The 26,602-nt window shown below is 39.6% G+C and overlaps 3 protein-coding genes across 8 annotated transcripts in view; 2 read left to right on the plus strand and 1 right to left on the minus strand.

Annotated features, from left to right (window-relative positions):
* Positions 1-5,966, plus strand: part of xpot (exportin, tRNA (nuclear export receptor for tRNAs)) — a 29,813-nt gene extending 23,847 nt beyond the window's left edge. For both annotated transcript variants that reach the window (XM_051690547.1, XM_051690548.1), the window contains exons 24-25: positions 3,440-3,496; positions 4,493-5,966. In XM_051690547.1, coding sequence (XP_051546507.1) covers positions 3,440-3,496; positions 4,493-4,519 — 84 coding nt within the window. In that variant the 3' untranslated portion in view covers positions 4,520-5,966. The remainder of the gene's footprint in view (positions 1-3,439; positions 3,497-4,492) is intronic.
* A 76-nt stretch (positions 5,967-6,042) lies between these two features.
* On the minus strand, positions 6,043-19,281 carry rtcb (RNA 2',3'-cyclic phosphate and 5'-OH ligase). Its single transcript, XM_051690588.1, has 12 exons — positions 19,107-19,281; positions 17,457-17,535; positions 13,406-13,473; positions 13,212-13,311; positions 12,977-13,133; positions 12,728-12,884; positions 9,432-9,591; positions 9,175-9,350; positions 8,217-8,405; positions 7,900-8,010; positions 7,704-7,823; positions 6,043-6,417 (listed from the first exon to the last, which is right to left on the minus strand). The coding sequence occupies exons 1-12, from the start codon at positions 19,197-19,199 to the stop codon at positions 6,310-6,312; spliced, it is 1,518 nt and encodes a 505-aa protein (XP_051546548.1). The 5' UTR covers positions 19,200-19,281; the 3' UTR covers positions 6,043-6,309.
* Positions 19,282-20,548: 1,267 nt separating this feature from the next.
* The window catches only part of fbxo7 (F-box protein 7), an 11,793-nt gene continuing 5,739 nt past the window's right edge, over positions 20,549-26,602 (plus strand). The window contains exons 1-4 of one of the 5 annotated variants that reach the window (XM_051690590.1): positions 20,549-20,625; positions 22,162-22,289; positions 25,043-25,250; positions 25,398-25,628. In XM_051690590.1, coding sequence (XP_051546550.1) covers positions 22,168-22,289; positions 25,043-25,250; positions 25,398-25,628 — 561 coding nt within the window. In that variant the 5' untranslated portion in view covers positions 20,549-20,625; positions 22,162-22,167. Of the gene's footprint in view, positions 20,626-21,807; positions 21,966-22,161; positions 22,424-25,042; positions 25,251-25,397; positions 25,629-26,602 lie in introns of those variants that run through there. The other 4 variants (XM_051690592.1, XM_051690591.1, XM_051690589.1 and 1 more) reach the window with 4 other exon arrangements.

A 26,602-nucleotide genomic window follows, 5' to 3' on the forward strand; every position in this document is an offset into this window, starting at 1 on the left:
ACCCAGCCCCAAATTGCCTTGTTTTGAAGAAAAGTGCTTGATATTAAAACGGAACATTTCTTCCGTGTAATGTGTGTCCATCAAAGATGAGATCACGCACTCCACTTTCATTGAAAAATGCTTTTTTTATTGAGTAATGTCCTTTCTGTTCTTTACAGTAAAAACGAGACACTCTCATTAATAAATGAACCGAAACAGCTGTGCGAGTCTGTGAGTTGCTCGTTGAACTCTTAAAGTGACAGTACCATTATAGTGCTTGTTATACAGATGAATGCAAACTCAATGTTATTACTTGTAAATTGTACACATTATTTAAAACATTGACAGCGCATATCATTATTATATATACAATTTCAAAAAATAACATTAATTGATAGAAAGTATCAATTTTATATTTTATGTAAGTTTATATTTTTAAAAAGTTAAAATATGATTATAATAATAAAGAAAAACAAATGATATATATATACAGGTGCATCTCAATAAATTAGAATGTCGTGGAAAAGTTCATTTATTTCAGTAATTCAACTCAAATTGTGAAACTCGTGTATTAAATAAATTCAATGCACACAGACTGAAGTAGTTTAAGTCTTTGGTTCTTTTAATTGTGATGATTTTGGCTCACATTTAACAAAAACCCACCAATTCACTATCTCAAAAAATTAGAATATGGTGACATGCCAATCAGCTAATCAACTCAAAACACCTGCAAAGGTTTCCTGAGCCTTCAAAATGGTCCTCGGTTTGGTTCACTAGGCTACACAATCATGGGGAAGACTGCTGATCTGACAGTTGTCCAGAAGACAATCATTGACACCCTTCACAAGGAGGGTAAGCCACAAACATTCATTGCCAAAGAAGCTGGCTGTTCACAGAGTGCTGTATCCAAGCATGTAAACAGAAATTTGAGTGGAAGGAAAAAGTGTGGAAGAAAAAGATGCACAACCAACCGAGAGAACCGCAGCCTTATGAGGATTGTCAAGCAAAATCGATTCAAGAATTTGGGTGAACTTCACAAGGAATGGACTGAGGCTGGGGTCAAGGCATCAAGAGCCACCACACACAGACATGTCAAGGAATTTGGCTACAGTTGTCGTATTCCTCTTGTTAAGCCACTCCTGAATCACAGACAACATCAGAGGCGTCTTACCTGGGCTAAGGAGAAGAAGAACTGGACTGTTGCCCAGTGGTCCAAAGTCCTCTTTTCAGATGAGAGCAAGTTTTGTATTTCATTTGGAAACCAAGGTCCTAGAGTCTGGAGGAAGGGTGGAGAAGCTCATAGCCCAAGTTGCTTGAAGTCCAGTGTTAAGTTTCCACAGTCTGTGATGATTTGGGGTGCAATGTCATCTGCTGGTGTTGGTCCTTTGTGTTTTTTGAAAACCAAAATCACTGCACCCGTTTACCAAGAAATTTTGGAGCACTTCATGCTTCCTTCTGCTGACCAGCTTTTTAAAGATGCTGATTTCATTTTCCAGCAGGATTTGGCACCTGCCCACACTGCCAAAAGCACCAAAAGTTGGTTAAATGACCATGGTGTTGGTGTGCTTGACTGGCCAGCAAACTCACCAGACCTGAACCCCATAGAGAATCTATGGGGTATTGTCAAGAGGAAAATGAGAAACAAGAGACCAAAAAATGCAGATGAGCTGAAGGCCACTGTCAAAGAAACCTGGGCTTCCATACCACCTCAGCAGTGCCACAAACTGATCACCTCCATGCCATGCCGAATTGAGGCAGTAATTAAAGCAAAAGGAGCCCCTACCAAGTATTGAGTACATATACAGTAAATGAACATACTTTCCAGAAGGCCAACAATTCACTAAAAATGTTTTTTTTATTGGTCTTATGATGTATTCTAATTTGTTGAGATAGTGAATTGGTGGGTTTTTGTTAAATGTGAACCAAAATCATCACAATTAAAAGAACCAAAGACTTAAACTACTTCAGTCTGTGTGCATTGAATTTATTTAATACACGAGTTTCACAATTTGAGTTGAATTACTGAAATAAATGAACTTTTCCACGACATTCTAATTTATTGAGATGCACCTGTATATACACTTTCACATACTTTTTCAGGACAGGTTCTGTTCAGTTCTATTGCTTGTTCTGCACCTGATCAGCCTGAATGTAGCCCTCTATTTTTGGAGACTCATTTGTTTTGGGATTTTTTTATTATTAAGGTATATGAGAAACTCTTATTATTTAAACTTTGAACATTTATATTGTGTATTAAAGAGCTTTATTTTTATGAGACATTATGACATGCATTTTGCGCAAACATAAAAAAAAAATAAAACATGTATGCCATACTTTATTTAGGTGTTATAATATCGAATCGAGATAATTTCGAATTGTAAACCTCATATCGTATATATCAAACCGAATCGTGAGATAACCATATCGTCCCATCCCTAATGCTTAGAGTAACTCTGAGCAATTACATTAGCGTTAAAGGAATATTCCAGGTTAAGCTCAACCGGCAGCATTTTGTGGCATAATATTGATCACCACAAAAATTAATTTTGGAATCGTCCCTCCTTTAAAAAAGCACAGATCTCGCTAGTTTGAATCCAGAGCGTGCTGAGTGACTCCAGCCAGGTCTCCTAAGCAACCAAATTGGCCCGGTTGCTAGGGAGGGTAGAGTCACATGGGGTAACCTCCTTGTGGTCGCTATAATGTGGTTCGTTCTCGGTGGGACGCGTGGTGAGTTGTGCGTGGATGCCGCAGTGGATGGCGTGAAGACGCGCTATGTCTCCGCGGTAACGCGCTCAACAAGCCACGTGATAAGATGCGCGGATTGACGGTCTCAGACACGGAGGCAACTGAGATTCGTCCTCCGCCACCCGGATTGAGGCGAGTCATTACGCCACCATGAGGACTTAGAGCGCATTGGGAATTGGGCATTCCAAATTGGGGAGAAAAAAAGCACATCTTTGTTCCAGTGAGACACTTACAATGGAAGTCAATGGGGACAATTTTGGGAGTGTTTAAAGGCAGAAATGTGAAGTTTATAATTTTATAAAAGTCCTTACCGTAATTCTTCTAAAACTTGTGGATTATTTGAGCTGTTAAGTTGTTTAAATCGTTTTGCAGCAGACTACTAAATTAACAGGATTACAGGGTTTATGTGTATAATTGTCTATAACTTTCCACAGATGCGGTTAGTAAGTGATTTTATCACACATATTGTTTGTCTTGTGGCTATATTTTTTCGTTTTTCGTTCTGAAACATCATTTAGACGAGAACGCTGTTTTCCTTACGCCGCTTAAGCGGTTTAACACACCTGGGTTTCGCATTATGCCATAAATTATGCCGATAGAGATTAACTTGTATTTAACCTGGGATATTCCTTTTAAGGTGTTTTCATAGTGGAAATGATTGTGATGGAAACGTGCCGTTCGGTCTGATCAATGTCATGTCTTGTTTACTCCTCAGGAACTCTGTCAAGTTCTCCAGCAGCCAGATGTTAAAGTACTGAAGAACTACATGAAGGTATGTCGGACGTTTTCCTTCTAATTTGCTCTGTTTTAAAGACATATGCAAAACACCATGACCATTTTATATTACCATCTTTAGATTTCCATAGCCCCACACTTCTTGATGGTTGCTGTGTTCCTTCACTGCTATCTGATCCTAAGGCAAACTCATCCTTTAAATCAGCGTTTCTCAAACTGGGGTTTACTTTTATCCCCTTTTCTCCCAATTTGCAATGCCTAATTCCTACTGCTTAGTAGGTCCTCGTGGTGGCGCGGTTACTCACCTCAATCCGGGTGTCGGAGGACAAGTCTCAGTTGCCTCCGCTTCTGAGACCGTCAATCCGTGCATCTTATCACATGACTCGTTGTGCATGACACCGCGGAGACTCACAGCATGTGGAGGCTCATGCTACTCTCCACGATCCACGCACAACTTACCACACGCCCCATTGAGAGCGAGAACCACTAATCACGACCACGAGGAGGTTACCCCATGTGACTCTACCCTCCCTAGCAACCGGGCCAATTTGGTTGCTAAGGAGACCTGGCTGGAGTCACTCAGCACACCCTGGATTCTAACTCGCGACTCCAGGGGTGATAGTCATGTGGGTCAAACTGACCCCTGACACCATCGTAGGGTTCAAATTTTGTACAGCCTTTTCAAAATACATCACTTTGGATGCAAATTCCGAATGTGGGTCAAATTGACCCCAACACAAAAGGAGGGTTAAACTGGGAATAATGTATGGCGGGACTTGATATTATCCATCAGAATTTGATTGGATTGCTATGTAAAGGTTATGATGTCATTGATGTTTTTCCCTGCCCACATGGCCTTTCTTATGTCAACACAAAGGGCAGAGAATAACGTTACATTTTGATGACACATTTGTTTCTAAGACTAACATGCACTAATCGTGTACAGAAAGTTCTGTCTTGAATTAGCATTTGATTTTTGGATGTATGAGGCTGCTGTATGTTGTATTAACGCACTGTTTTTGTATGTCTGCAGGCTTTCTTCCAACAGGCCAAACTTTAAGAGCATTTCAAAGCCACTTACAGACCACCATAACGACAGAGCTTTAGCATAGGAGCTACTTTTGCACTTAAAGAGAAACGTAACCACACCCATCCTGTCTGCGGGACACGGACCCCAAACAGGAGTCCCGTGGAGATTGGTTGCTGGCACGTGATGGTGAGCACGCCCCCACAATGACCTTGGCCCAATCAGAGTCATGCTCTCTATGGGGGCTTAGCCGTCTGGACTGGTGAGATTGTCTGCGATTGGTCAAGACGGAGAGGCCATGGCATACTGTAGGTGGAGTTTGCGAGGGTGGGAGGGGCTTCGGTTCTGGACCGAATTTCAAGGGAGAGTCAAAAGTTTGTTTTCCGGTTGAAATTTGCAGAAAGGAAAAATGAGCTGAAGTGTTACAGAAAATTATCTTTGGAAATGAGATGGTTATTAGAATGTGTTGTTTTTGTTTTTTGAGAAATCTGTGGATTTTTCTCTTGAATATCAGTATAAGAAGGGCCAGATTAAGACTTTATTTAATATAGCCTTGTGGAAGAGCAGTGTAGGTTTAGTTTGAAGTGATGAGGTTTAAATAATGGAAGTGCTCTTTATTTGGGTTCAACGCAAACAGTTTGTTTTATGGGTCCTTGCATTTATTTTATGTTTCTTGCTCTTTAAATGTTTGTAAACTTAAAAATGATCATATCAGAAAGCCATTTCTGTTTCGTTTTCATTTTTCCCTAAAACGTTCCCAGCAAATCTGTACTGTAATCTTTAAGCAAGTCTTTACATCGCTTCCAAACAATCCAACACTAAATGTTTAGCCGATCCATCATATTCTGACGATTCTGTCATTTAATGTATTTGAAATACGCAATGTCTGTAATGTTACAAACTGTGAAAAATCTTTCCAGGATGGATTGATCCGTGGATCTGCAGCGTGGGGAATGTTTCGGTTGGATTACGCTGCTAGGTTTGTTTATTTTGGGAGAATGTAACATAACCCTCCCTGTCCTGCTCTTATTGAATATGTCATTTGATGTAAAGAGATATTATAGCTGACAATCTGTTGTATTCCTAGAGACTCTCTGTCATGGCAAAGAACACGTGCAAAGTTCTGGCCTAAACATTTGAGTGTGTTCGTGTGTCAAATCATGTATTGACACGTCACATTGGCTTGTGTTCAAGAATTGTGTGATTGCACAAACAGAATATGGGAATTAAAAAAAGATGTGATCCCAAAACAAACTGAATGAAGCACTTTGCCATGAACTTTTGCTTTAGACTTCCTGTGACACATCTGAAACGCTCCAGTTCTGCTCTTCAAAACCCACAGCATTTATGCCACATAAGACATGAGGTAGACTGAAACGTCTTTGTCAGAACATGTTTTTTTTTTTTTATATGCTGAGACATGCCACCCCCCCCAACTCACTTCATTTTGTCATAACCAATAAAGTATTTACTAATCTCACTTTAATTTCCAGATGAAAGTTTGTTGGAAACGCGGCTGCATTTATTCAGGACAACACAGAGAACAACAAGCGAAACTGATGCAACTTAATTTTATTAGACATAACTTAGTGCGTAAACTCTTGTTTTGTCAATTGAAAACATAATCTTCAGTCACTCCACCTTCAGAAGTGCAGAAAGTTTGAGAACTTTTAACTAAATCCCACTTTGTTTTATGATTTGGTGCAATGCTCAAGCATTGAATCTTCAGTACTATTATTGAAGACTGCGACAGGAAGTTCATGGTAAGGACTCATCTGTGCCGTCTGAAGTATCTGGAGCCTTGCGTGCAGTTCTGATGGAGTTTAACCTTTAATGACAGCGATGGGTCGGAGCTTGATGGCCTTTTTGCTGATGCCAGCATCATGGCACGTGTTCACCACATCTGTGACGTTCTTGTAAGATTCAGGTGCCTATTGAACATGAAAATAATGTGCTAAGAAAGCATTTCAACTAGAGATGTACATCATTTTGGTGTGATATTTTTACAGATATTCAAACTTTTTTTTAAGCCGTTATTCCTTCTTAAAAATCAGATTTAAGCTGTTTTGGTTAGGCATGCACCACTCCAATATTGACATTTTTAGGCTGATTCAAATCCGATACTGTGTGTTAGTCATGTTCATTACTGTCAAGCTCCAAAAGAACCATTTAAGTAATCCATATTACTTGTGCATTTTATTCAAAGCCACTCGAAAACATGCAATAGATTTGTGAATCGTAAAAGGTTGTTTAATAAGTAAATCTATAGTATGCATGCACACTGCATTAAGTGAATGGCGCTGCTCTGTTAGCACATGCAGGCTGGTGATTCGCTCAAGCTCTCAGAGTGGCACGCAATATGCGAGCGCTCCACACAAACTACATCTCAGATGTAGACGCTCAATAGTTCGGTTCGCCTGTATCATGCACGCCAGATTTAATAAGATAATTATAATCCCAGACAAATTAAGATTTTTAGAAGAATATTTCAGTTCTGTAGGTCCATACAATGCAAGAGAATGGTAACCAGAACTTTGAAGCTCCAAAAAGCACATAAAGGCAGCATGAAAGTAATCCATACAACTCCAGTAGTTAAATCCATGTCTTCAGAAGTGATATGATAGGTTTGGATGAAAAACAGATCAATATTTAAGCCCTGTTTCCTAGAAATTCTCCTCCCTGTCCAGGTGACGATATGCACGAAGAATGCAAATCACCAAAACAATAAGAAAGTGAAAGTGGAGATTTATAGTTTAAAAAAAAAAAAAGTACTTAAATATTGCTCTGTTTCTCGCCCACACCTATCGTATCACTTCTGAAGACATGGATTAAACCACTGGAGTCATATGGATTACTTCTGTGCTGCATGTATGTGCTTTTTGGAGCTTCAAACATTTGGCACCTATTCACTTGCATTGTATGGACCTACAGAGATGAAATATTCTTTAAAAATCTTAATTTGTGTTCTGCAAAAGAAAGAAAAGCATACATATCTGGGATGTCATGAGGGTGAGTAAATGATGAGAGAATTTTCATTTTTGGGTGAACTGTCCCTTTAACAACCATTAGGATAGCAGGACAACTTTTGCCAACTTTTACATACTGGTTACTGGACACTTAATAATAATGATAAATAATAATAAAATAATATTGGTTGATCTCTAGTTTTGACAAACTGTTGTAGCTACTGGTTTGGGACAGAATGAACCAGTCTCACCTCCTCCATTACCAGCTTTGGTGATGCCACTCTGATGGCAATGCCCATGTCTGCCAGTTTATCTAGAACGTCCTGGAAGTCCAGGTTACGTCTGGATTTGGCTCTGGACAGTGCGCGACCCTGCAGTGTTCACAAACACAGGTGAGCACAAACTGCGATATTAAACCATTGAGGCAGAATTAGTGACATCACTCACCGCTCCATGACACGTGGTGCCGAACGTCTCGGTCATGCCCTGCTCTGTGCCCGTCAGCACGTAACTGCAGGTGCCCATGGTGCCTCCGATCAGCACTGGTTGGCCGGTCAGCTACAGTGAGAAATCGGACACAAAAACTACTTGAAGTGCAGCATTTCAGTGTAAGAGAGCTGACGAGTGCAAAGAATAATACTAACATTATTAAAGTCAACATGAAACCGCATTTGTCTCTGATGTCTGAGTAACTCATGGTGAGTTGATTGAATGTGGGGGGATGGAGGTCAGCTCCCCTCCTTAAACACAAGCGTGTGTGTTACCTGATAATCTACAGCGATCAGCGGATGGTGAGGGGGGAACGCTCGCGTCGAGCCCTTCCTGTGCACCAGTAGAGTTCTCTGTTTGCCGTCCACCATGTGCTCCTCCACTTTGGCGATGTTGTGAGAGACGTCGTAGATGACGTGCATGTCCAGATCATCAGGTGTCGTGTTGAACACTTTAGAGAACGCCTGCGGTGAAAAGTGAAAGATCACACTTTAACTTAAATGTTGAAAGTACTTAATCTTATCTGCTATACTGGTAAAACTTTATAGTAAGTTTCCATTTGTTAACTAACAATGAACAACACTTGTACAGCATTAATCTTGGTTAATGTTAATTCATTTTAACTTATCCATTTTCAAAATTAAAAGTCAGATTTGTTAGCATTAGTTAATGCACTATGAACTAACAATGAAGAAAGGCTTGGGGGCTCAGCGAGTATTGACGCTGACTATCACCCCTGGAGTCGCGAGTTCGAATCCAGGGCGTGCTGAGTGACTCAAGCCAGGTCTCCTAAGCAACCAAATTGGCCCGGTTGCTAGGGAGGGTAGAGTCACATGGGGTAACCTCCTCGTGGTCGTGATTAGTGGTTCTCGCTCTCAATGGGGTGTGTGGTAAGTTGTGTGTAGATTGTGGAGAGTAGCATGAGCCTCCACATGCAGCGAGTCTCCGCGGTGTCATGCACAACGAGTCACGTGATAAGATGCGCGGATTGACAGTCTCAGAAGCAGAGGCAACTGAGACTTGTTCTCCGCCACCCGAATTGAGGTGAGTAACCGCGCCACCACGAGGACCTACTAAGTAGTGGGAATTGGGCATTCCAAATTGGGAGAACAAAATTGTTAGTTCTTGATACCAAATGCATTTACTAATATTAACGAATGGAACCTTATTGTACCTCTATATTTACTTGTTAATATGCTGTTTTAAACAGCCTACGAGTGTTTTTCAGCTCACCTGTCGAGTGAGAAAGGTCATGGATGATCGGTTGACCCAGGCGTAGTTACCAGCGGCGGCCATTCCCTTCAGATAGTCCTGACCCTCAGGAGACATGATGCGTGCACAAGCCAACTGACGGTCGTTTACCGTGATCTTGTCTCGCTTCATCGCCTTCTCCATGGCAACCAACGCATCTAAACACAGAGAATGCTGAGCACTTGAGTTCGACTCTAACACCTGATAAAGCGGACAGATTCAGGTCAGTTTTCACCCACCTGTCGCCACCTGGTGGCCGAGGCCTCGACTGCCGCTGTGGATCATGACACAGATCTGACCCTTGTGATCGATGCCCATCTTCTTCGCCGCATAGTCGTTATAAATCTCATCCACAACCTGAATCTCGGCATAGTGGTTTCCTGCACCCAGCGTACCCAACTATATAATAATAATAATAATGAGATATTTTTTACCACTTTATATAAGCATAAAAACAAAGATTTTCTCTTATTATTTGTGGCAAATAGTCCAACCATACACGAGAAAGTCGATATTTTCGCCAATTAATTTTTCATAGTGGCATTTTCATGCTTATAATACATGCTTTAATTATGTAAATGTATTGCACTGTTAAGTTTATAAACAAATCATTTTTCTGTGCAATTTAGACAAAAACCTACCCAAATAAATGAAATCCGAAGTAGTACATCATGTCAACTATAATAATTTGTAATGTTCTATTATAATAAGCAAAATGTGAGTTTTATTGTTCAGAACTGAAGTGCAGAATAACCTTTTTTTCCACATAAATAGATATCTTGTATTTCACTTTCATTGATGCTCTCTTTCAAATTTGGCCTGTTGTGTTCAATAGGGGTGGGCGATAGTGCGATGTAATCAGATATCGACGATACCTGACAAATATCGCGATTTTGACAAACGATGATCGGCACTAATCGGGAAATTACGAAACCATGGAGATGGGAAGTAACAGAATATATTACGAAGTATCTGAGGGTTTGAAATTAGCACCCGCCAGATGTGGGTAGCTTAAATCATGCGCCATGCACCAGGTGTGTAATTTTGCTCATCTACCCACCACTGTGGCAGGCTAACTGTAAAACGTCTCATGACACATGACAAGAAATGCTGTTAGACACAAAGTCCTGTGCTTGAAGAAACACACTTTATTACATTTTGAAGAACAGACGAAACCAAAGCAGTCGATGCGCGTCTCCGATTCGTTGTTTGTTCAGAGGTGTGCAGTGCGAGCATGTCTCATGGAACACGCACATGTAAAGAGTTCTGTTTCAGTCGTCTGCTGCAAATGACTTCAGACCATCTCAGTTGATGCTCGAAATTGAGTTTAATTTCCACGGAGCGGTTCGCACTTGCATTGTGAACGCAACTCTGCAGGTTCACTTTATGTGGCCGTCACATGTGTGATTACATCATAAAATAATAGAAAAACATGTTCACCTTGAATCTAAAACTGATTTATATTTCAGCCACTATTATTATTATTATTATTGTATTTATTTCTTAATTAGGGGTCAAGCCTCGAAGGGGCGAAAGACCCCTCTTGTTTTCGTTAGTTTTCTTCTTCCGCTCTCGAGTCTATGGCAGCCCATAGAAACGCTTGCGGGAAAGTTATGAAATTTGGCAAACACAGAGGACATTGTGATCTGTTACCACAGCAAATTTGGCATCTCTACCTCAAACTCTCTAGCGCCACCAACTGCCCAAATTTGCACTCACGTTTGTTAATAACTTTTGAACCGTGAGTCCTAGAAACTACATTTTCCTCTTCCTTGCCTCAAGACGATTCGAATGCACCCTGACGTAATTTTCCATCATGAAAATTTTTCCGCCATTTTGAATTTTCTGAAAAACCTGCTTTTTCGAACTCGTCCAAGGCCGTTTGTCTGATTTGCACGAAAATTGGCCTGTATCATCTAGAGGCACTCACGACAAAAAGTTATTCACAGAATTTTGATAAACCATACCGTTTTCGAATGGCGCTTCAACGAATTCGACAAGCACGCCAAAATGGACGTGAGGGTATCTCCCTGTAACGCTTTAGCGTATTCATACCAAACTTATTATTTGTCATAGGCACTATGACTCGAGGGTGCCTGCTCAGTTTCGGAACAGTGCCACCTAGTGGTCACGAGATATGAAAAAAAGCACATTTTTGCTTATAACTTCTGAACAGTTTGTCATAAAATCATTAGATTCAGTGGGGTATAGCGAGTCCAACGATATGAAACATTTCTATGTCAGCCATTTTGGACGTCGGCCATTTTTAATTTAGTCAAATGCTGTATTTTACGAACGACTTGGCGTATCGTTACGAAACTCGGTATGTGTCTTTGGCACCATGCTCTGAAGAGACTCAAGTTTCGGGACAGCGCCACCTTGTGGTCAAAAATTATAATGCTATTTCTAAAAATCCTAATAGCTATTGACTCCTTCTGCCTACTGTCATGAGACTGGTCTTGATAGATTCCGTGGTTCATGCAGAGAACAATGATACCAATTATGTCATGATCGAGCAAACGCACTGTCCGCCGTTTTTAAATGTTTTGAAAACCTACTTTTTTAAACTCCTAGACTGTTTGGCCCATTTGCATGAAAATTGGCCTGCATCATCTGGAAGCACTCACGACGAAAAGTTATTCATAGAATTTTGATAAACCATACCGTTTTCAAATGGCGCTTCAACGAATTCGACGAAGAACGCGCAAAATTGAACTTGAGGCTGTATCTCCGCAACGCTTTGAGGGATTGGGACGAAACTTGGTACATGTCATCACCATTAAGCTCTAAGGTTAACGTTTTGGCGCACTGCCCCCTACTGGTCAGGAGATAGAAAAATGGCTATTTTAGCTTATAACTTTTGAACGCTTTCCTGCATGATAACCATCATGCCCAGATACTACCTGAGCAGTTTCAGAACAGCGCAGGACAAAAATTCTAAGAACTAGCTATTTTTTGTTCATTTTAAAATAAATCTGTTTTTGTTTATTATTGAAAGTATACATTTTCGAACTCCTCACACACTGTTCATCGGACTCCAACCAAAAACATGTCACAATGCTTCTTTTGCTGCTAATGGTGCCGATAATTGACTTGACCCCGGTATCGCTGCTTGCAGCTATATTTTGTATTAGTAGTGTTCCACCTTTTGCAGACGATTGCGTGATGGCAAATGGAAGCTTGGTTATTTACATACTTCGTTTTTTTAACTGCTTAATAGTTTCATTTGAAGCGCAACTTGAATTTAGAAATGTCTTTTGATTTAAGTTTTTGTGTTACAATAAATGAATTTAATCCAATGAAGGAAGAATATTCACTGATCCCTCAGCTGAGGGGTTGACAGTGTAATCGTATGTTGCAATTTCTTTCTCTTTTTTCATGAAGTTATTGCTTGCATATCGCCCAGTCCTAATATTCAACAGAAATGTTAAAACAGCTTTTGTACCTCAATTTTTAAAGCATAATTCCTGAGCAAAACATCAGTGACCTGATGGCAAAATAAGGTAAGTGGCAAAACATTGGTATCGACAGGTACCTGTGGCAAGCCTCTCTTCTTGGCTTTGGACGAGACTTTGTTTGGGTCGGCCTGGAGCATTCTGCCATATTCCTCACAATGTTCTTTATCTTCAGCCCAGGCGTAACCTTCCCTGAGCGACCAATCAACACCCATCTCTAGAGCTTCCTCCAGATCTCTGCATACACAACAAACTTGTGTTTAAACTCATTTTTACTGAGAATGTACATCAATTTTAATATTTGTGAGTTGTGTCTGTCTCATGTTTACTTTGCACCCATGGGAATGACGCCCTTCGATCCGACTCCAACAGGAATGTGGTCAAACATGGACTGCGCCAGCTGCTCCTTCACCGGCTGCACGTCGCCCTCGTCCAGGTTTGTCCGCAGCAGACGCACGCCACAGTTAATATCAAACCCGACTCCACCTGCATAGATGACATGTATCATAAGGTGTCATGCTTACAGTGTGCACATGTGAATCTGAACATGGCTCACTCACGTACCGGGAGAGACGACAGCCTCAGGGTCGTCCATGTCAAACGCAGCCATGTTTCCAATGGCGAAACCGTATCCAGAGTGAACGTCCGGTAAGCCGATAGACCTCTGTGGAACACGTTTAGTCGTGATCCCATAATGCATTTTCATTGATGATAAAATACTGAAGCGTTTGAGGGAAAATACTGGCACATTAACTCACATGTACAATTCCCGGCAGGGCGGCGACATTTCCGATTTGCTTCATAGCTGGTAGGAAGCCGCCAAATCCTGTGAACACAAATTTACAGACGTAATCTGACGTGTTCATTTACACATCTTTATTTTCATACATGTAAACTATTTGATTTTGGAGTCAAAAGTCCAATTACACAAAGGTTTGTTTTCTCTTGCGTTCATTTTGTATGCTGGTTTCAAACATCGGATTCAAAGCTGTCTAAAATTAGGATCATTTTTGTGAATTCTTTCCTCCAAACAGTCAGCATGTTTTGAATGTTCGCTTAATTTTATACACTTCATATTTCTGTATTGTAAAACAATGGTTTGATTTTGATTTGCTACCTTTTACATAATTGTTATTTGGTTTAAATCTAGCTGAAAAGCCACTAAATAGAAAATAATATGCTGCTATTTTTGGCAGGTTTCCATTGTGACAACTTATTATATAGTGGAAATATTTGATACCTTTGTTGTAGCCAAAACTTTAAGGCTGGTGTCTATTAGCAGTAGACCGATATATTGGTTTTACAATTAATTAGTGCCAATAGTTGCATTTTGCAAAAATCTATGCCGATAGCTTTTTAGGGGTTCAAACCCGAAGGGCTGAAACCTATTGTAATTGTAAGGATTTTTTTATTTTTATTATTATTCTGCCATAAAACTGATCATGCAGACCAAACCGTAAGTCGTTAGAGACCTGAAACTTTGAGGGAAGGTAGTCCCCCATATTACTACAGTGTAGCAAAGTTTCGGCCCGATTGGCCTCAAGGTGGCGCTGTAGTGATCATGTTTACGTTTTGGCCCATAACTCCTAAACCGTTTGTCACACACTCGTGTCTTAATTCATTGGGTTCCTTGGCTCATGACGAAAAAAAGACGTATATCTCTGTCATGAAAATGTTTGCGCTAATTTGCATAATTCAAAAAAACTACTTTTTCGAACTCCTCCTAGGCCGTATGTCCGATTCGCATGAAAATTGGGGTGTGTCTACTATGAACTTTCCTGTCAAAAAGTTAAAGGAATTTTGATTCGAAGCGTTGCGAAGATATTAGCCAACAAATTGGTCAGGCGTCATCCATTTTGTACGTATTGACCAATATCTACCAAATGAAAAGGCCAAATGTTACAAAACTTGATACACATAGACAACAGGACATTCTGAGGAAAGTCCCGAAAAATTTCGCCTATGGGGGCGCTACAACAACAAAAAACGCTCATAACTCTGCAACCGTATGATCAATGAAGTTGAAAATTGGTATGCATCTTGTAGGGGCCAAAGGCTAACATATTCTACAATATCAGTTGGACAAATAAAAAAACATGGCCGCCAGCAGCCAATCAAATTTCAGCAGCTAATATTAAATCTGAATGGCCGACCGTTACATTATGAGGCTGTGTACCAAGTTTTATGAAAATCTGCCACAAGGTGGCACTATAACAAAGACATTTACGTTTTCGCCAATAACTCCGCAACCGAGCTGAATAATCTCAAAATTATTTTTTCCTCCAATTTCTTGCACCAAGACCTACAAAATGTATTTGTGTTTTATTGCATTTTATATAATGTTTCTGCTACTCTAATTTTCCAAAAAAGCTACTTTTTCAAACTCCTCCTAGGCCGTATACCCGATTCTCACAAAAATTGGTGTGTCTACTATGAACCCTCCAGACAAAAATGTATCAAAGGCATCTTGATTTGTCGAAGCATTGCGAAGATATAAGCCAATGAATTGGTCAGGCGTCATCCATTTTGTACGTATTGACCAATAATCTACCAAACAAAAAGGACATGTTACAAAACTTGATACACATATACAAAAGTTTTACATTGCTCACAAACTCTGCATTAACAATAACTTGTCCGCACATTTTAAGTCTGACTTTATCCTGTTTCAGGATCGTTGAACACAAGACATCAGAGTCATATTTAACACCAGTTTGCAAATTCAGCAACTTAAAGTACATATACAAATACATACCTTTTTTGCATACTTTGAAAGTTTTTAAAAGGCTTGAGCCCCGACAATTGCTGCTTGCAGCTATATTTATTATTATTATTATTATTATTCTATTACACTGTGGCTGTCTCCGGAGGAAAAATCACATGTAACTATTGGCATGGTTTAATCTGTAAAACCGATATATATCGGTTTACCTCTAATAGACACAAACCTTAAAGTCTTGGCTACTAAAAAACGCCGGCCACAAAGGAACATGGAAAAATAATAAATAAAAACCTATCAGCCGATAACCGATAGTCCCAAAGAGCAACCGTACTGATTCAGCACTGATTTAACAGTAAAACTGATATATCGGTCTACCTCTACTAAAAGAACCATCAAATTGGCCATTATGACGATTATGCAAGGGGCGAGAAATCTGTAGAACTTGGTGAATGACAGCCATTTGATATTGACAATATTCAAACCTATTTTTATCCTCAATTCAATGCATATTTTGTTGTTTTGATTAGATAAGTGTTCTAAATGGAAGCAAAGAAAAATGTGATCTGCCACAATATTGTATGCCTAATATTGTGTAGGTCCCCCTCGTGCCGCCAAAACAGCACTAACCCACATCTCAGAATATCCAGATCATCAGCAATTACAGAAATACTCAAACCAGCCCATCTGGCACCAACAGTCATCCATGCGATTATCTAATCAGCCAATTGTGTGGCTGCAGTGCATAAAATCATGCAGATACGGGTCAGGAGCTTCAGTTCTGTGGACAGAAATGCCTTGTTGATGAGAGAGGTCAGCAGAGAACAGCCAGACTGGTTCGAACTGACAAAGTCTACGGTAACTCAGATAACCGCTCTGCACAATTGTAATGGGTTTGGGTTATTGCTATTCTGAGATGTGGTTGATGCTGTTTTGGCGGTACGAGGGGGACCTACACAAGTGGTTTTAATGTTGTGGCTGATCGGTGTCTAGAAACGTGCATCGTCAGTACATACATCGTGCTTATCAACCTAATTCCTCAATCCTCATCTGACGAAAATATAATCTATAAACGGCTTAATTTAGTAAATACTTATATATAAAACACTGCAACAGAGCCAAGTTTCCGTTACTTCCACTGTTACTTCAGTTTCTGAGTCCCAGGTGTGTTTTGGGCTTGTTTATAGTGAAAATGTCCAGTGTTGTGCACCACATCTTCATATTTTTATTTACTGATTATTATTTGAATTTTGGTTGACTAATAAACTGCATCTGGGATTTTATTTATTTCGGACTCTTGTAGCCTCAATGTCTGTACCCGTCACATTAGGGTACATGATTTTCTCCCCTTTTTGGAATGCCCAATTCCCAATGCGCTCTAAGTCCTCGTGGTGGCGTAGTGACTTCTCTCAATCCATGTGGCGGAGGACGAATCTCAGTTGCCTCCACGTCTGAGACCGTCAATCCGCTCATCTTATCACGTGGCTTGTTGAGTGTGTTACCGCGGAGACGTAGCGCGTGTGGAGGCTTCACGCTATTCTCCGCGGCATCCACGCACAACTCACCACGACGCCCCACCGAGAACAAACCACATAATGACCACGAGGAGGTTACCCCATGTCACTCTACCCTCCCTAGCAACCGGGCCAATTTGGTTGCTTAGGAAACCTGGCTGGAGTCACTCAGCACGCCCTAGATTCAAACTCACGACTCCAGGTGTGGCAGTCAGCATCTTTACTTGCTGAGCTACCCAGGAAGAGCATTTTTAAACTATCGGCCGATTAATCGGTTATCGGCCTTTTCCACCACTTTAGTTATCGGTATCAGCATAATCCTCTATCAGTCAATCTCTAGTAATATACCCTTTTCTTCTTTTAACTTATTTTTTATTAACGGCTGCCCATTTCTCCTTTGTGTTGCTCATCTTATCTTTTGGTGAAACAGTATATTTTTCTCGAGTACACGTGTGTTTAAGTGCTGAATGACAATAAAGAAAACTTTGAACCTGCTGTGTGTACCTAAGGTGTTGTATGACTCATAATAGTGTATGTAATGATAAGTGTGTGTGCGCGTCAGAGATATGACGTCACCTCCTCCGCGACACGCGTTCCTCAGCTCTTCAAACATCAGTTTCTCCAGTGGATCATTCACATAGAAGACTCCCTCCACCTGAACATCAAACCATTCAATCATGTATAATTATAAAACTATTACATTAAAATCACGTCATCATCATATAATCACAATGAAACACTGAATAAAGAGTTTAGATTTTGATTAACTAACTCAAGCCAAACATCAGTCCAGATTCTCTTAGAAAACAGTATTGTAGTACCATAGTACAGTAAAATCATTCTACTTTTTACCATGGGACTAAGGGCGTAGATTTGAGGGAATCCCATCGCTTAATTTCATGTTTGACAGTGGCAAAATACATGTTTGAATAGCTTGACGCAATTGCAACATATCTAAATGCACAGCTGTTTGAGAAGTAGACGCCTCACATGTCCTCAGCTGACAGCTTCATTGAATTCTACCCGCTCAACACCAGTTTCATGTACAACAGTAAAGAGAAGACTCAGGGGTGCAGGCCTTATGGGAAGAATTGCAAAGAAAAAGCCACTTTTGAAACAGAAAAACAAAAAGAAAAGGTTCGAGTGGTCAAAGAAACACAGACATTGGACAACAGATAATTGGAAAAGAGTGTTATGGATCTTAACCCCATTGAGCTTTTGTGGGATCAGTTAGACTGTAAGGTGCGTGAGAAGTGCCCGACAAGACAGACACATCTATGGCAAGAGCTACAGGAAGTGTGGGGTGAAATGTCATCTGAGTATCTGGTCAAACTGACAGCTAGAATAACAAGGATCTGCAAAGCTGTCATTGCTGCACATGGAGGATTTTTTGATGAGAACTCTTTGAAGTAGTTCTTTTCAAATTGTAATAGTAATTTTTCACGTTATTAATGTCCTGACTATATATTGTAAACAGTTGAATGCCACTTTGGTGAATAAAAGTACCAATTTCTTTCCATAAGAGCAAAATCTGTACATCATTCCAAACTTTTAACCACCAGTGTATATGCAACATATATTTCGAAATATTACAAAAATTGCCATTTTCATAATTTTCTTTTTTCCGAAACATTTGTGGAATTTAAAGTTGTACATAAATGCTCAAATATACAAACTCTAATTGCATTTGTTCTTATATGGCATTATATCAGATTTCTATATTAGACAATGTAATAATTGCAACGGGTATAATTATTGAATTTTCATTTGTGTTTTTAGCTTACACATTTATTGCACGTCTATTTTCAACTTAAAGAAGTTTTCTTGCAGAAAATGTTAATACAAAAATAATAAAAGGGTCTTCCAATACCCACAGGTTTCACCTAAATGTTTGGTATTTTTATATGTTGTTTTTTTTGTTTTTTTTTGCTATCTGCATAGGAAGTTATTGTGCACTAAAATATTTACATGTAATTACATTTGCAATGTAATTAACACAATTACAGAGGTATATAATGATGATTTGTGAGTTTTCACTGCAAAACAACACAAAAAAACTGCATGGGACTGAATGATTACCGTATTCAAATAACACAGAATTTACATGGTACTAGCATATGGTACTACAATATAAAATTATACGAGTTAATGTTGCTATAAAACGTTATTAATGAAATGCTATATTCACGCCACTGAATCACACGTTCGCATTTGTGACCGATTTACCTGCATATTCGGCACGAAACCTTTCTTTATCCGCCAGCAATTCTTTCCAATTTTATCCAGATACTGCAGCTCATCGTTATAAGAGCGACTCATTTTGAGGTTTTAAGATTTAACGCACTTTTTCGGACAGTGAGGTTCATTCACGTTCCTCTTCTTCTTCTAGCAGCTTCGTGAACTGTCGGGGTTTTATTGAGTGTCTTTAGCGCCGCCTGCTGGTCACAGACGGGCAATGTTGAAAAAAACGATTAGGTGTTATTTCTGTTTTGTCATATTCTTTGTGAAAATCATTGCTACTTATATATTTTAACCCTTGTGCGTCAATTTATAAAGGTTACTCAGAGGTTATTTAGATTTATATTTTTTAACCAACATCAGTCCTGATCATAACTACCAAATATTCATTAATTTTCAGGATTTTAACCCTTTAAATGCCAGCTTGTTTATATAATGCCACTAAAACACAAACAAATATTATTTTTCATTTACTAAATGCTAAGGGGAAACTTTTTTATTATTATTATTATAACATTCTGAGATGTGTCAATGATTAGCAACAACATTGATATTTTTTGTGCAGTGTCAGATTTAAAAAAAAAAACAAAAACAAAAAAAACCACAATCAGGACCTTAGAGGACAAAAATGACAGCGTCAAAAAACTGCCAAAAATTATTAAATATTAATATTATTTTCCACGTTCACTGACCATAACTACCAAATATTCATTCATTCATATGCAGGATTTTAACCCTTTAAATGCCACTGTTATTTTTACACACAGACACAAACACATTTCTCAATACACACATACAAAACACACTCTGACATCCATACCAACACACACACACAATTTTAGCTGCATCATTTATTCAGTTGGCCTGCAGTGCTCTATAATACAGCAAACAGAGAATAGAGGAAAAGCTTGTATTTACTCCATAGGCAAAACATGACAAAAATGGTGCCATCTGGTGGAAAATATTAAACGTTTAAATTTTGAAGCCAGGGCTTCAGAATGAAAGCATAATATCATAGAATTCATGATTTTATGCTTTAATGGCACTGGGCTCAAATGTTGCAGTTTTAATGGGTTTCAATGGGGACATTTTTGTCCTGAAGGTCCTGAGTGTAACTATTTTGTGTACACAGTGTATTATAGATGTATAATAGGAACTGAGGTTGAAATATCAAAATACACACCTTTGGCAACATTTATGCCATTGGTATTAACACAGCCAAAATGATCGTAAAAACAAAAATAAAAAAAGACAAAAATTTCCCGAAGGTCGCACAAGGGTTAATTAATACTTTTATCAGAGTGTAAAGCATCTAAGAATCTAAACCCATCGTAATATTTGAAAAGTATTCTACGGGGAGATTCCTTTTTTTTTTTTTTTTTTTTTTTTTGCCACGGTGCGCCGCCTACCAGCGGCCATCTTTGGAACGCTCTCGGGAGACTATTTTCAGTCATGACAGTGCAGCTCCTATCTACTTGAATGGAGAAAGACCGACATCTCAAAAACGGTTGGTCAAGATTACGATCAAAGAACATATTTCAAATCAGCTATTAAATTTGATAATATTGGAATTATACATTGTGATTCTTTATCTCATATTACGCTAAAACACACAATTTTCCCAGTTTGTATAGCTAATACGCATGCGCGTTCGACAGTTGATTGACAGGTGATGTCTGTATCTAGAAGGTGATTGGCTCTTTTACCTGTAAGGCGGGACTTTCTTTCTACATCCGTTGACCGTTGGGAGCTCAAAGCTCCTTGGTTGAGCGTTCCATTTTCTCCAATTCATTTAAAACTATCAACTACGGTTTAAAAAATGCATCATCCCTCATTCCACGGGATTATTTCGGCGATCTGAAAGAATCTGCGCCCTCTTGTGGTCAACTATAGAATTACAATGTAAATTCGCTGCCGTGAGCTGCAGGTGGCTGTTTTGTAACTAATAATAATGTCAAATTTTTGTTTGTTTTGATCAATTTTGTTCTCTGCGGGGTCTTTGTGTTTAAAGTTAGATAAATTAAATAGAGGAAAAATTTACAGAAGTACACAAAAAGACACGTATAAATGTGTTCCATGCAAACTGCACCTTTATATTTATCATTTGTCTTACTGTTTCTCATTTCTAATGTTCATACAGTTGACAGTGACTAGTGCAAAATGGAAATATATTGTATGAAGGTTTATATTAACATGTATAAAAGTTAAAAATGGCTATATGTTTTTTAAATCGTTGATCAGCAGATTTCTCATATTTATTTTGCTTATAGCGCCTGTAGTAGTTCGTTCAAATATATTACATATTAGTAAATGGACACATTAATAGACAATTTATGTCCAAACAATAAAGTACTTATTTAATAATGAAGCGTAAATTCCACTGACATGCGCCCACTTGTGGTCAATTATAGAATTGCAGTGTAAATGCGCTACTATTGCCACCAGATGGCAGCATTGTGCCCAATAATAATTTAGGAAACATAAATATGCTCTACTTTTATTTGTCGTTTGAAAGATTTGTAAATTTCTTATTTATTTTCCTTTATATATATATATATATATATATATATATATATATATATATATATATATATATATATATATATATATACACACACTTTTGGGGAATAGTATTAAAAATTAATTAAACGTTACGTTCAGGACTTTTATTTTGAAAGTCTTGCTCAGCTGTTTGTTGCATCTGCAGGTGAGAGATGTTTACGTTTCTGTTTTTCTTCATTTAATCATAAATCGAAATCGGATTTCTTATTTTATTTGCAGTGGATTTACTTCGATTACGCTGAAATATTGCTCTAGAGGATGGACTGTTCTTTGCAGACTTTAAAAGTAAAATACCAAAAATAAAAATGTAATATTTATCTTAAATATAGTATTAATATATGAATAAATACATTATTAAAGACGTTTGCCGTTCTGTGGAATTTATGTATTAAACACGTGACGTCACACACGTGTTATTTAAAATCAGCGTTTACCCCGAAATGAAAGTGACAGTTTAACGCGAATCTCTGGTTTCATCCAGTGCAGAATGAAGCTCCGGGTGAGAATCAACAAACAGACCAGCAAACTGGAGCTGGACGGACCAGAACCGACTTTATCCGAGCTCAGCGACCGGGTCAGAGACACCCTGCTGCCGGAATGTGGACTTGAGTGAGTTTGAAAGACTGATGATTCTGGTTTTGATTGTTATGTGTTGGTACTGCATATGTACAACCACCAAAACCAGTCTAAACCAGCATGGGAATCCAATTCAGCAGAGCTGTCAAGCTAGACTCGTGATGACTGTAAGACATTATAGATATTACAGTTTCATTTTCTGTTAATGTATGATCTTCTGTAAAGCTGCCTTGAAATGATGTGTTGTGAAAGGCGTTATACAAATAAAAAGTGAGGACCTGGCTGAGCTAGATCATCTTGGACCAGCAAGAAACCAGTTACCAGCTGCTCACTCCAGTTTAAAGTTGTCAAAGCCGGTCCAAGATGGTTTGCTACCCTCAGCTAGGTCCTCACCTGCTTGAAACAGATAAAAACCAGCTACCAAGTTCCAAAACACAGTTACGACCTTAATCTGGTATTATAAAAAGGTTTGGTTTGATGTTCAGTTGATTTGTGGTCTTTTAAAAGTTAATTTCACTGTCAGTGCTCTCTGACTAACAGAGCCCCTTAGGGCGGGATTTATTATTTATTTATTTTTTTCTGAAATAGTTTTGCGTTCCCCTGGCAATAAGTTTTGCATACCTTCGCAATAAGTTTTGCGTTCCCCTGGCCATAAGGTTTGTGTGCCGTGCCAGGTTTGCATGCCCTCGCAATAAGTTTTACATACCTTCGAAATAAGGTTTGCGTTCACTCACTGTAAGTTTTGCGGTCCCCTGCAATAACTTTTGCGTTCCCTCGCCATAAGGTTTGCGTTCCCTCGCAGTAATTTTTGCGTACCTTCGCCATAAGGTTTGCGTTCCTTGCGTTCCCTCGCCATAAGGTTTGCGTTCCCTCGCCATAAGGTTTTGCATGCCTTCGCAATAAGTTTTGCATTCCCTCGCCATAAGGTTTGTGTTCCCTCGCCATAAGGTTTCCATTCCCTCTCAATACGTTTTTGTTCTCTCACCATAAGGTTTGCGTTCCCTCTCAATACGTTTTTTGTTCCCCCGCCATAAGGTTTCCGTTCCCTCTCAATACGTTTTTTGTTCCCTCGCCATAAGGTTTGCGTTACCTCGCCATAAGGTTTCCGTTCCCTCGCCATAAGGTTTTGCATGCCTTCGCAATAAGTTTTGCATTCCCTCGCCATAAGGTTTGTGTTCCCTCGCCATAAGGTTTCCATTCCCTCTCAATACGTTTTTTGTTCTCTCACCATAAGGTTTGCGTTCCCTCTCAATACGTTTTTTGTTCCCCCGCCATAAGGTTTCCGTTCCCTCTCAATACGTTTTTTGTTCCCTCGCCATAAGGTTTGCGTTACCTCGCCATAAGGTTTCCGTTCCCTCTCGATACGTTTTGCGTTCCCTCGCCATAAGGTTTGCGTTCCCTCTCAATAAGTTTTGCGTACCTTCGCAATAAGGTTTGCATTCACTCGCCATAAGGTTTGTGTTTGCTTGCCATAAAGTTTGTTTGCTCGCCATAACTTTTGCGTTCCCTCACTATAAGGTTTGCATTCCCTCGCAGTAATTTTTCATACCTTCGCCATAAGGTTTGCGTTCCTTAGGTTCCCTCTCCATAAGGTTTGCGTTCCCTCGCCATAAGGTTTGCGTACCCTCGCAATAAGTTTTGCATGCCTTTGAAATAAGTCTTGCGTTTGGCCGCAATAAGTTTTGCGGTCCCCTGCAATAAGTTTTGCATTCGCTCGCCATAAGGTATGCATTACCTCTCAATAAGTTTTGCGTACCTTCGCAATAATGTTTGCATTACCTCACAGTAATTTTTGCGTACCTTCGCAATAAGTTTTGCATTCCCTCGCAATAAGGTTTGTGTTTGCTCGCCATAAGTTTTGCGTTCTCTCGCCATAAGGTTTCCATTCCCTCTCAATACGTTTTTTGTTCCCTCGCCATAAGGTTTCCGTTCCCTCTCAATACGTCTCAATACGTTTTTTGTTACCTCGCCATAAGGTTTGTGTTTGCTCGCCATAAGGTTTCCATTCCCTCTCGATACGTTTTGCGTACCTTCACAATAAGTTTTGCATTCGCTCGCCATAAGGTTTGTGTTTGCTCGCCATAAGGTTTCCGTTCCCTCTCGATACGTTTTGCGTTCCCTCACCATAAGGTTTGCGTTCCCTCGCTATAAGGTTTGCGTTACCTCTCAATAAGTTTTGCGTACCTTCACAATAAGTTTTGCATTCGCTCGCCATAAGGTTTGTGTTTGCTTGCCATAAAGTTTGTTTGCTTGCCAAAAGGTTTGTGTTTGCTTGCCATAACTTTTGCGTTCCCTCACCATAAGGTTTGCATTCCCTCGCAGTAATTTTTGCGTACCTTCGCCATAAGGTTTGCGTTCCCTCGCAATAAGTTTTGCATGCCTCTGAAATAAGTCTTGCGTTTGGCCGCAATAAGTTTTGCGGTCCCTTGCACTAAGTTTTGCGTTTGCTCGCAATAAGGTTTGCGTTCCTTCACTGTAAGTTTTGCATTCCTTTGCAACAGTTTTCTGTGCCCTCTGAATAGTTTTGTGTTCCCTCACAAATTATGATTTTTATTGCCATAGTTTCTTTCATGAATTATTATAATGGTTTCACTACGAATGTCATGGTTAAAATATGGTTACCGTAGTAAAACCATGGTATATTTATTGTTAGGGAACTCAAAACTTTTTTGTGAGGACACACAAAACTGTCCTTTAAGGGGCTCCGTACTAACTGCTTCTGAGAAACCACACTTTAATTTTCGCCCCGTTAATGTTCTCTCATGTGTGTTATTATCTCTGTGCAGCTGTGACGTGGAGTTTAATCTTTCTCTGAATGGAAAAGAGGTACTGCTGGACACCGGACAGACTCTCTCCTCCTGTGGGGTTGTTTCTGGCGACATGATCAGTGTGATTTTGCCACAGAGCAGCTTGCAGCCAACACAAACACCGAACAGCACTGGAGCCACTGAGCAGAGACAGTACCAGACCGACACGCACGGATCCAGTGAGGAGGTGAGTTCTGACCCGGTCCATGTAGAGGAACACACACGCTCTCTGAAAATGGAAAAATATTGATTTGAAATTCAAGAGAAACAAATAACTAGATACAGTGAGTCAGCATGTTTGTGCGTCTGAGATCTTCTGTGTGTTTTTGTTCAGGCGGGTCCCAGCTGCAGTGAGAGAGACGCTGTCATGGAGGAGTGGATGGAGGAGGCCGAGGAGGAGGCCGGAGTCTTTGCTCCTCCACCGCTGCTGTGCTGCGAGACCGATGCTGGTCTGATTCCTCATGCTCTGGAGCGGCTACTTAACTCTGCGAGCTGTCAGAACCCGTCAGACTGTCTGATGCTTGCCGCACACCTGATGCTGCTGGAGACCGGCTTCCTGACGCAGGTCAGATTTCACCTCACAATCACTTCAGTGTAATTACACCCAGATAAGAATGGTTTACTATAAAGAATCTAGGGCTGCACAATATATCGTATTCATCGAAATATTGCAAATCTATATATCGTGAGATGCATATCGCAAGGCCTTGTAATAATACTTTAAAAAGTAACGTTTATGCCGAGAATAGAATAGACTGAGCGTGCGATTGTCTCTCAATGTGTGTGCGTGCAGTGTGCATGGGCGCAGATCCAAAGCACAAGATGTTCCCCATTCATTTTCTCCATGTCATTTCAACATTAACAGACTGGGCGATTACATGAGAGTTGACACATATTAGTAAGTTGTATTGCATCTTACAACATACCACATCACAAACAGCATTAAAGAGCATCAAAACAACATTTATTGACATAATTGGAAGCTGAGACTAAAATAGTGTTTCTCCAAAAACTCCTTCCGTCTCAAATGATGGAGAGCGTCACATCTGCGGATATGCAGCTAATGGTAAAACAGTGTATATTATACGCAGTCTATATGCAATTTGGACAAAAGACAACTATGATTGTGATCTCCCAATAAATGTTTTCCAGTGTTCCACGTGCTCCGATGATGTCATCATAGAATTATTGCATCGCATATCGCATTTTTCCTCCATATCGTGCAGCCGTAATAGAATCCATTAAAATGCTTTAAAGAGGCAAAAAGTTAAAATTTCAGTGCCAAGAGTAACACCAAACAGCATTGTCAATATTAAAGGAATATTCCGAGTTTAATACAAGTTAATCTCAATCGACAGTATTTGTGTCATAATGTTGAGTACCACAAAAATTAATTTCGACTCGTCCCTTCTTTTCATTAAAAAGCACTAATGTGTGTTCCAGTGAGACACTTACAATGGAAGTCAATGGGGTCAATAATCTGTAAACATTAAAATACTCACTGTTTCAACAGTATAGACACAAGACATAAACAATATG

The sequence above is a fragment of the Myxocyprinus asiaticus genome, chromosome 47, assembly GCF_019703515.2.
Source record: "Myxocyprinus asiaticus isolate MX2 ecotype Aquarium Trade chromosome 47, UBuf_Myxa_2, whole genome shotgun sequence".
NCBI lineage: Eukaryota > Metazoa > Chordata > Actinopteri > Cypriniformes > Catostomidae > Myxocyprinus > Myxocyprinus asiaticus.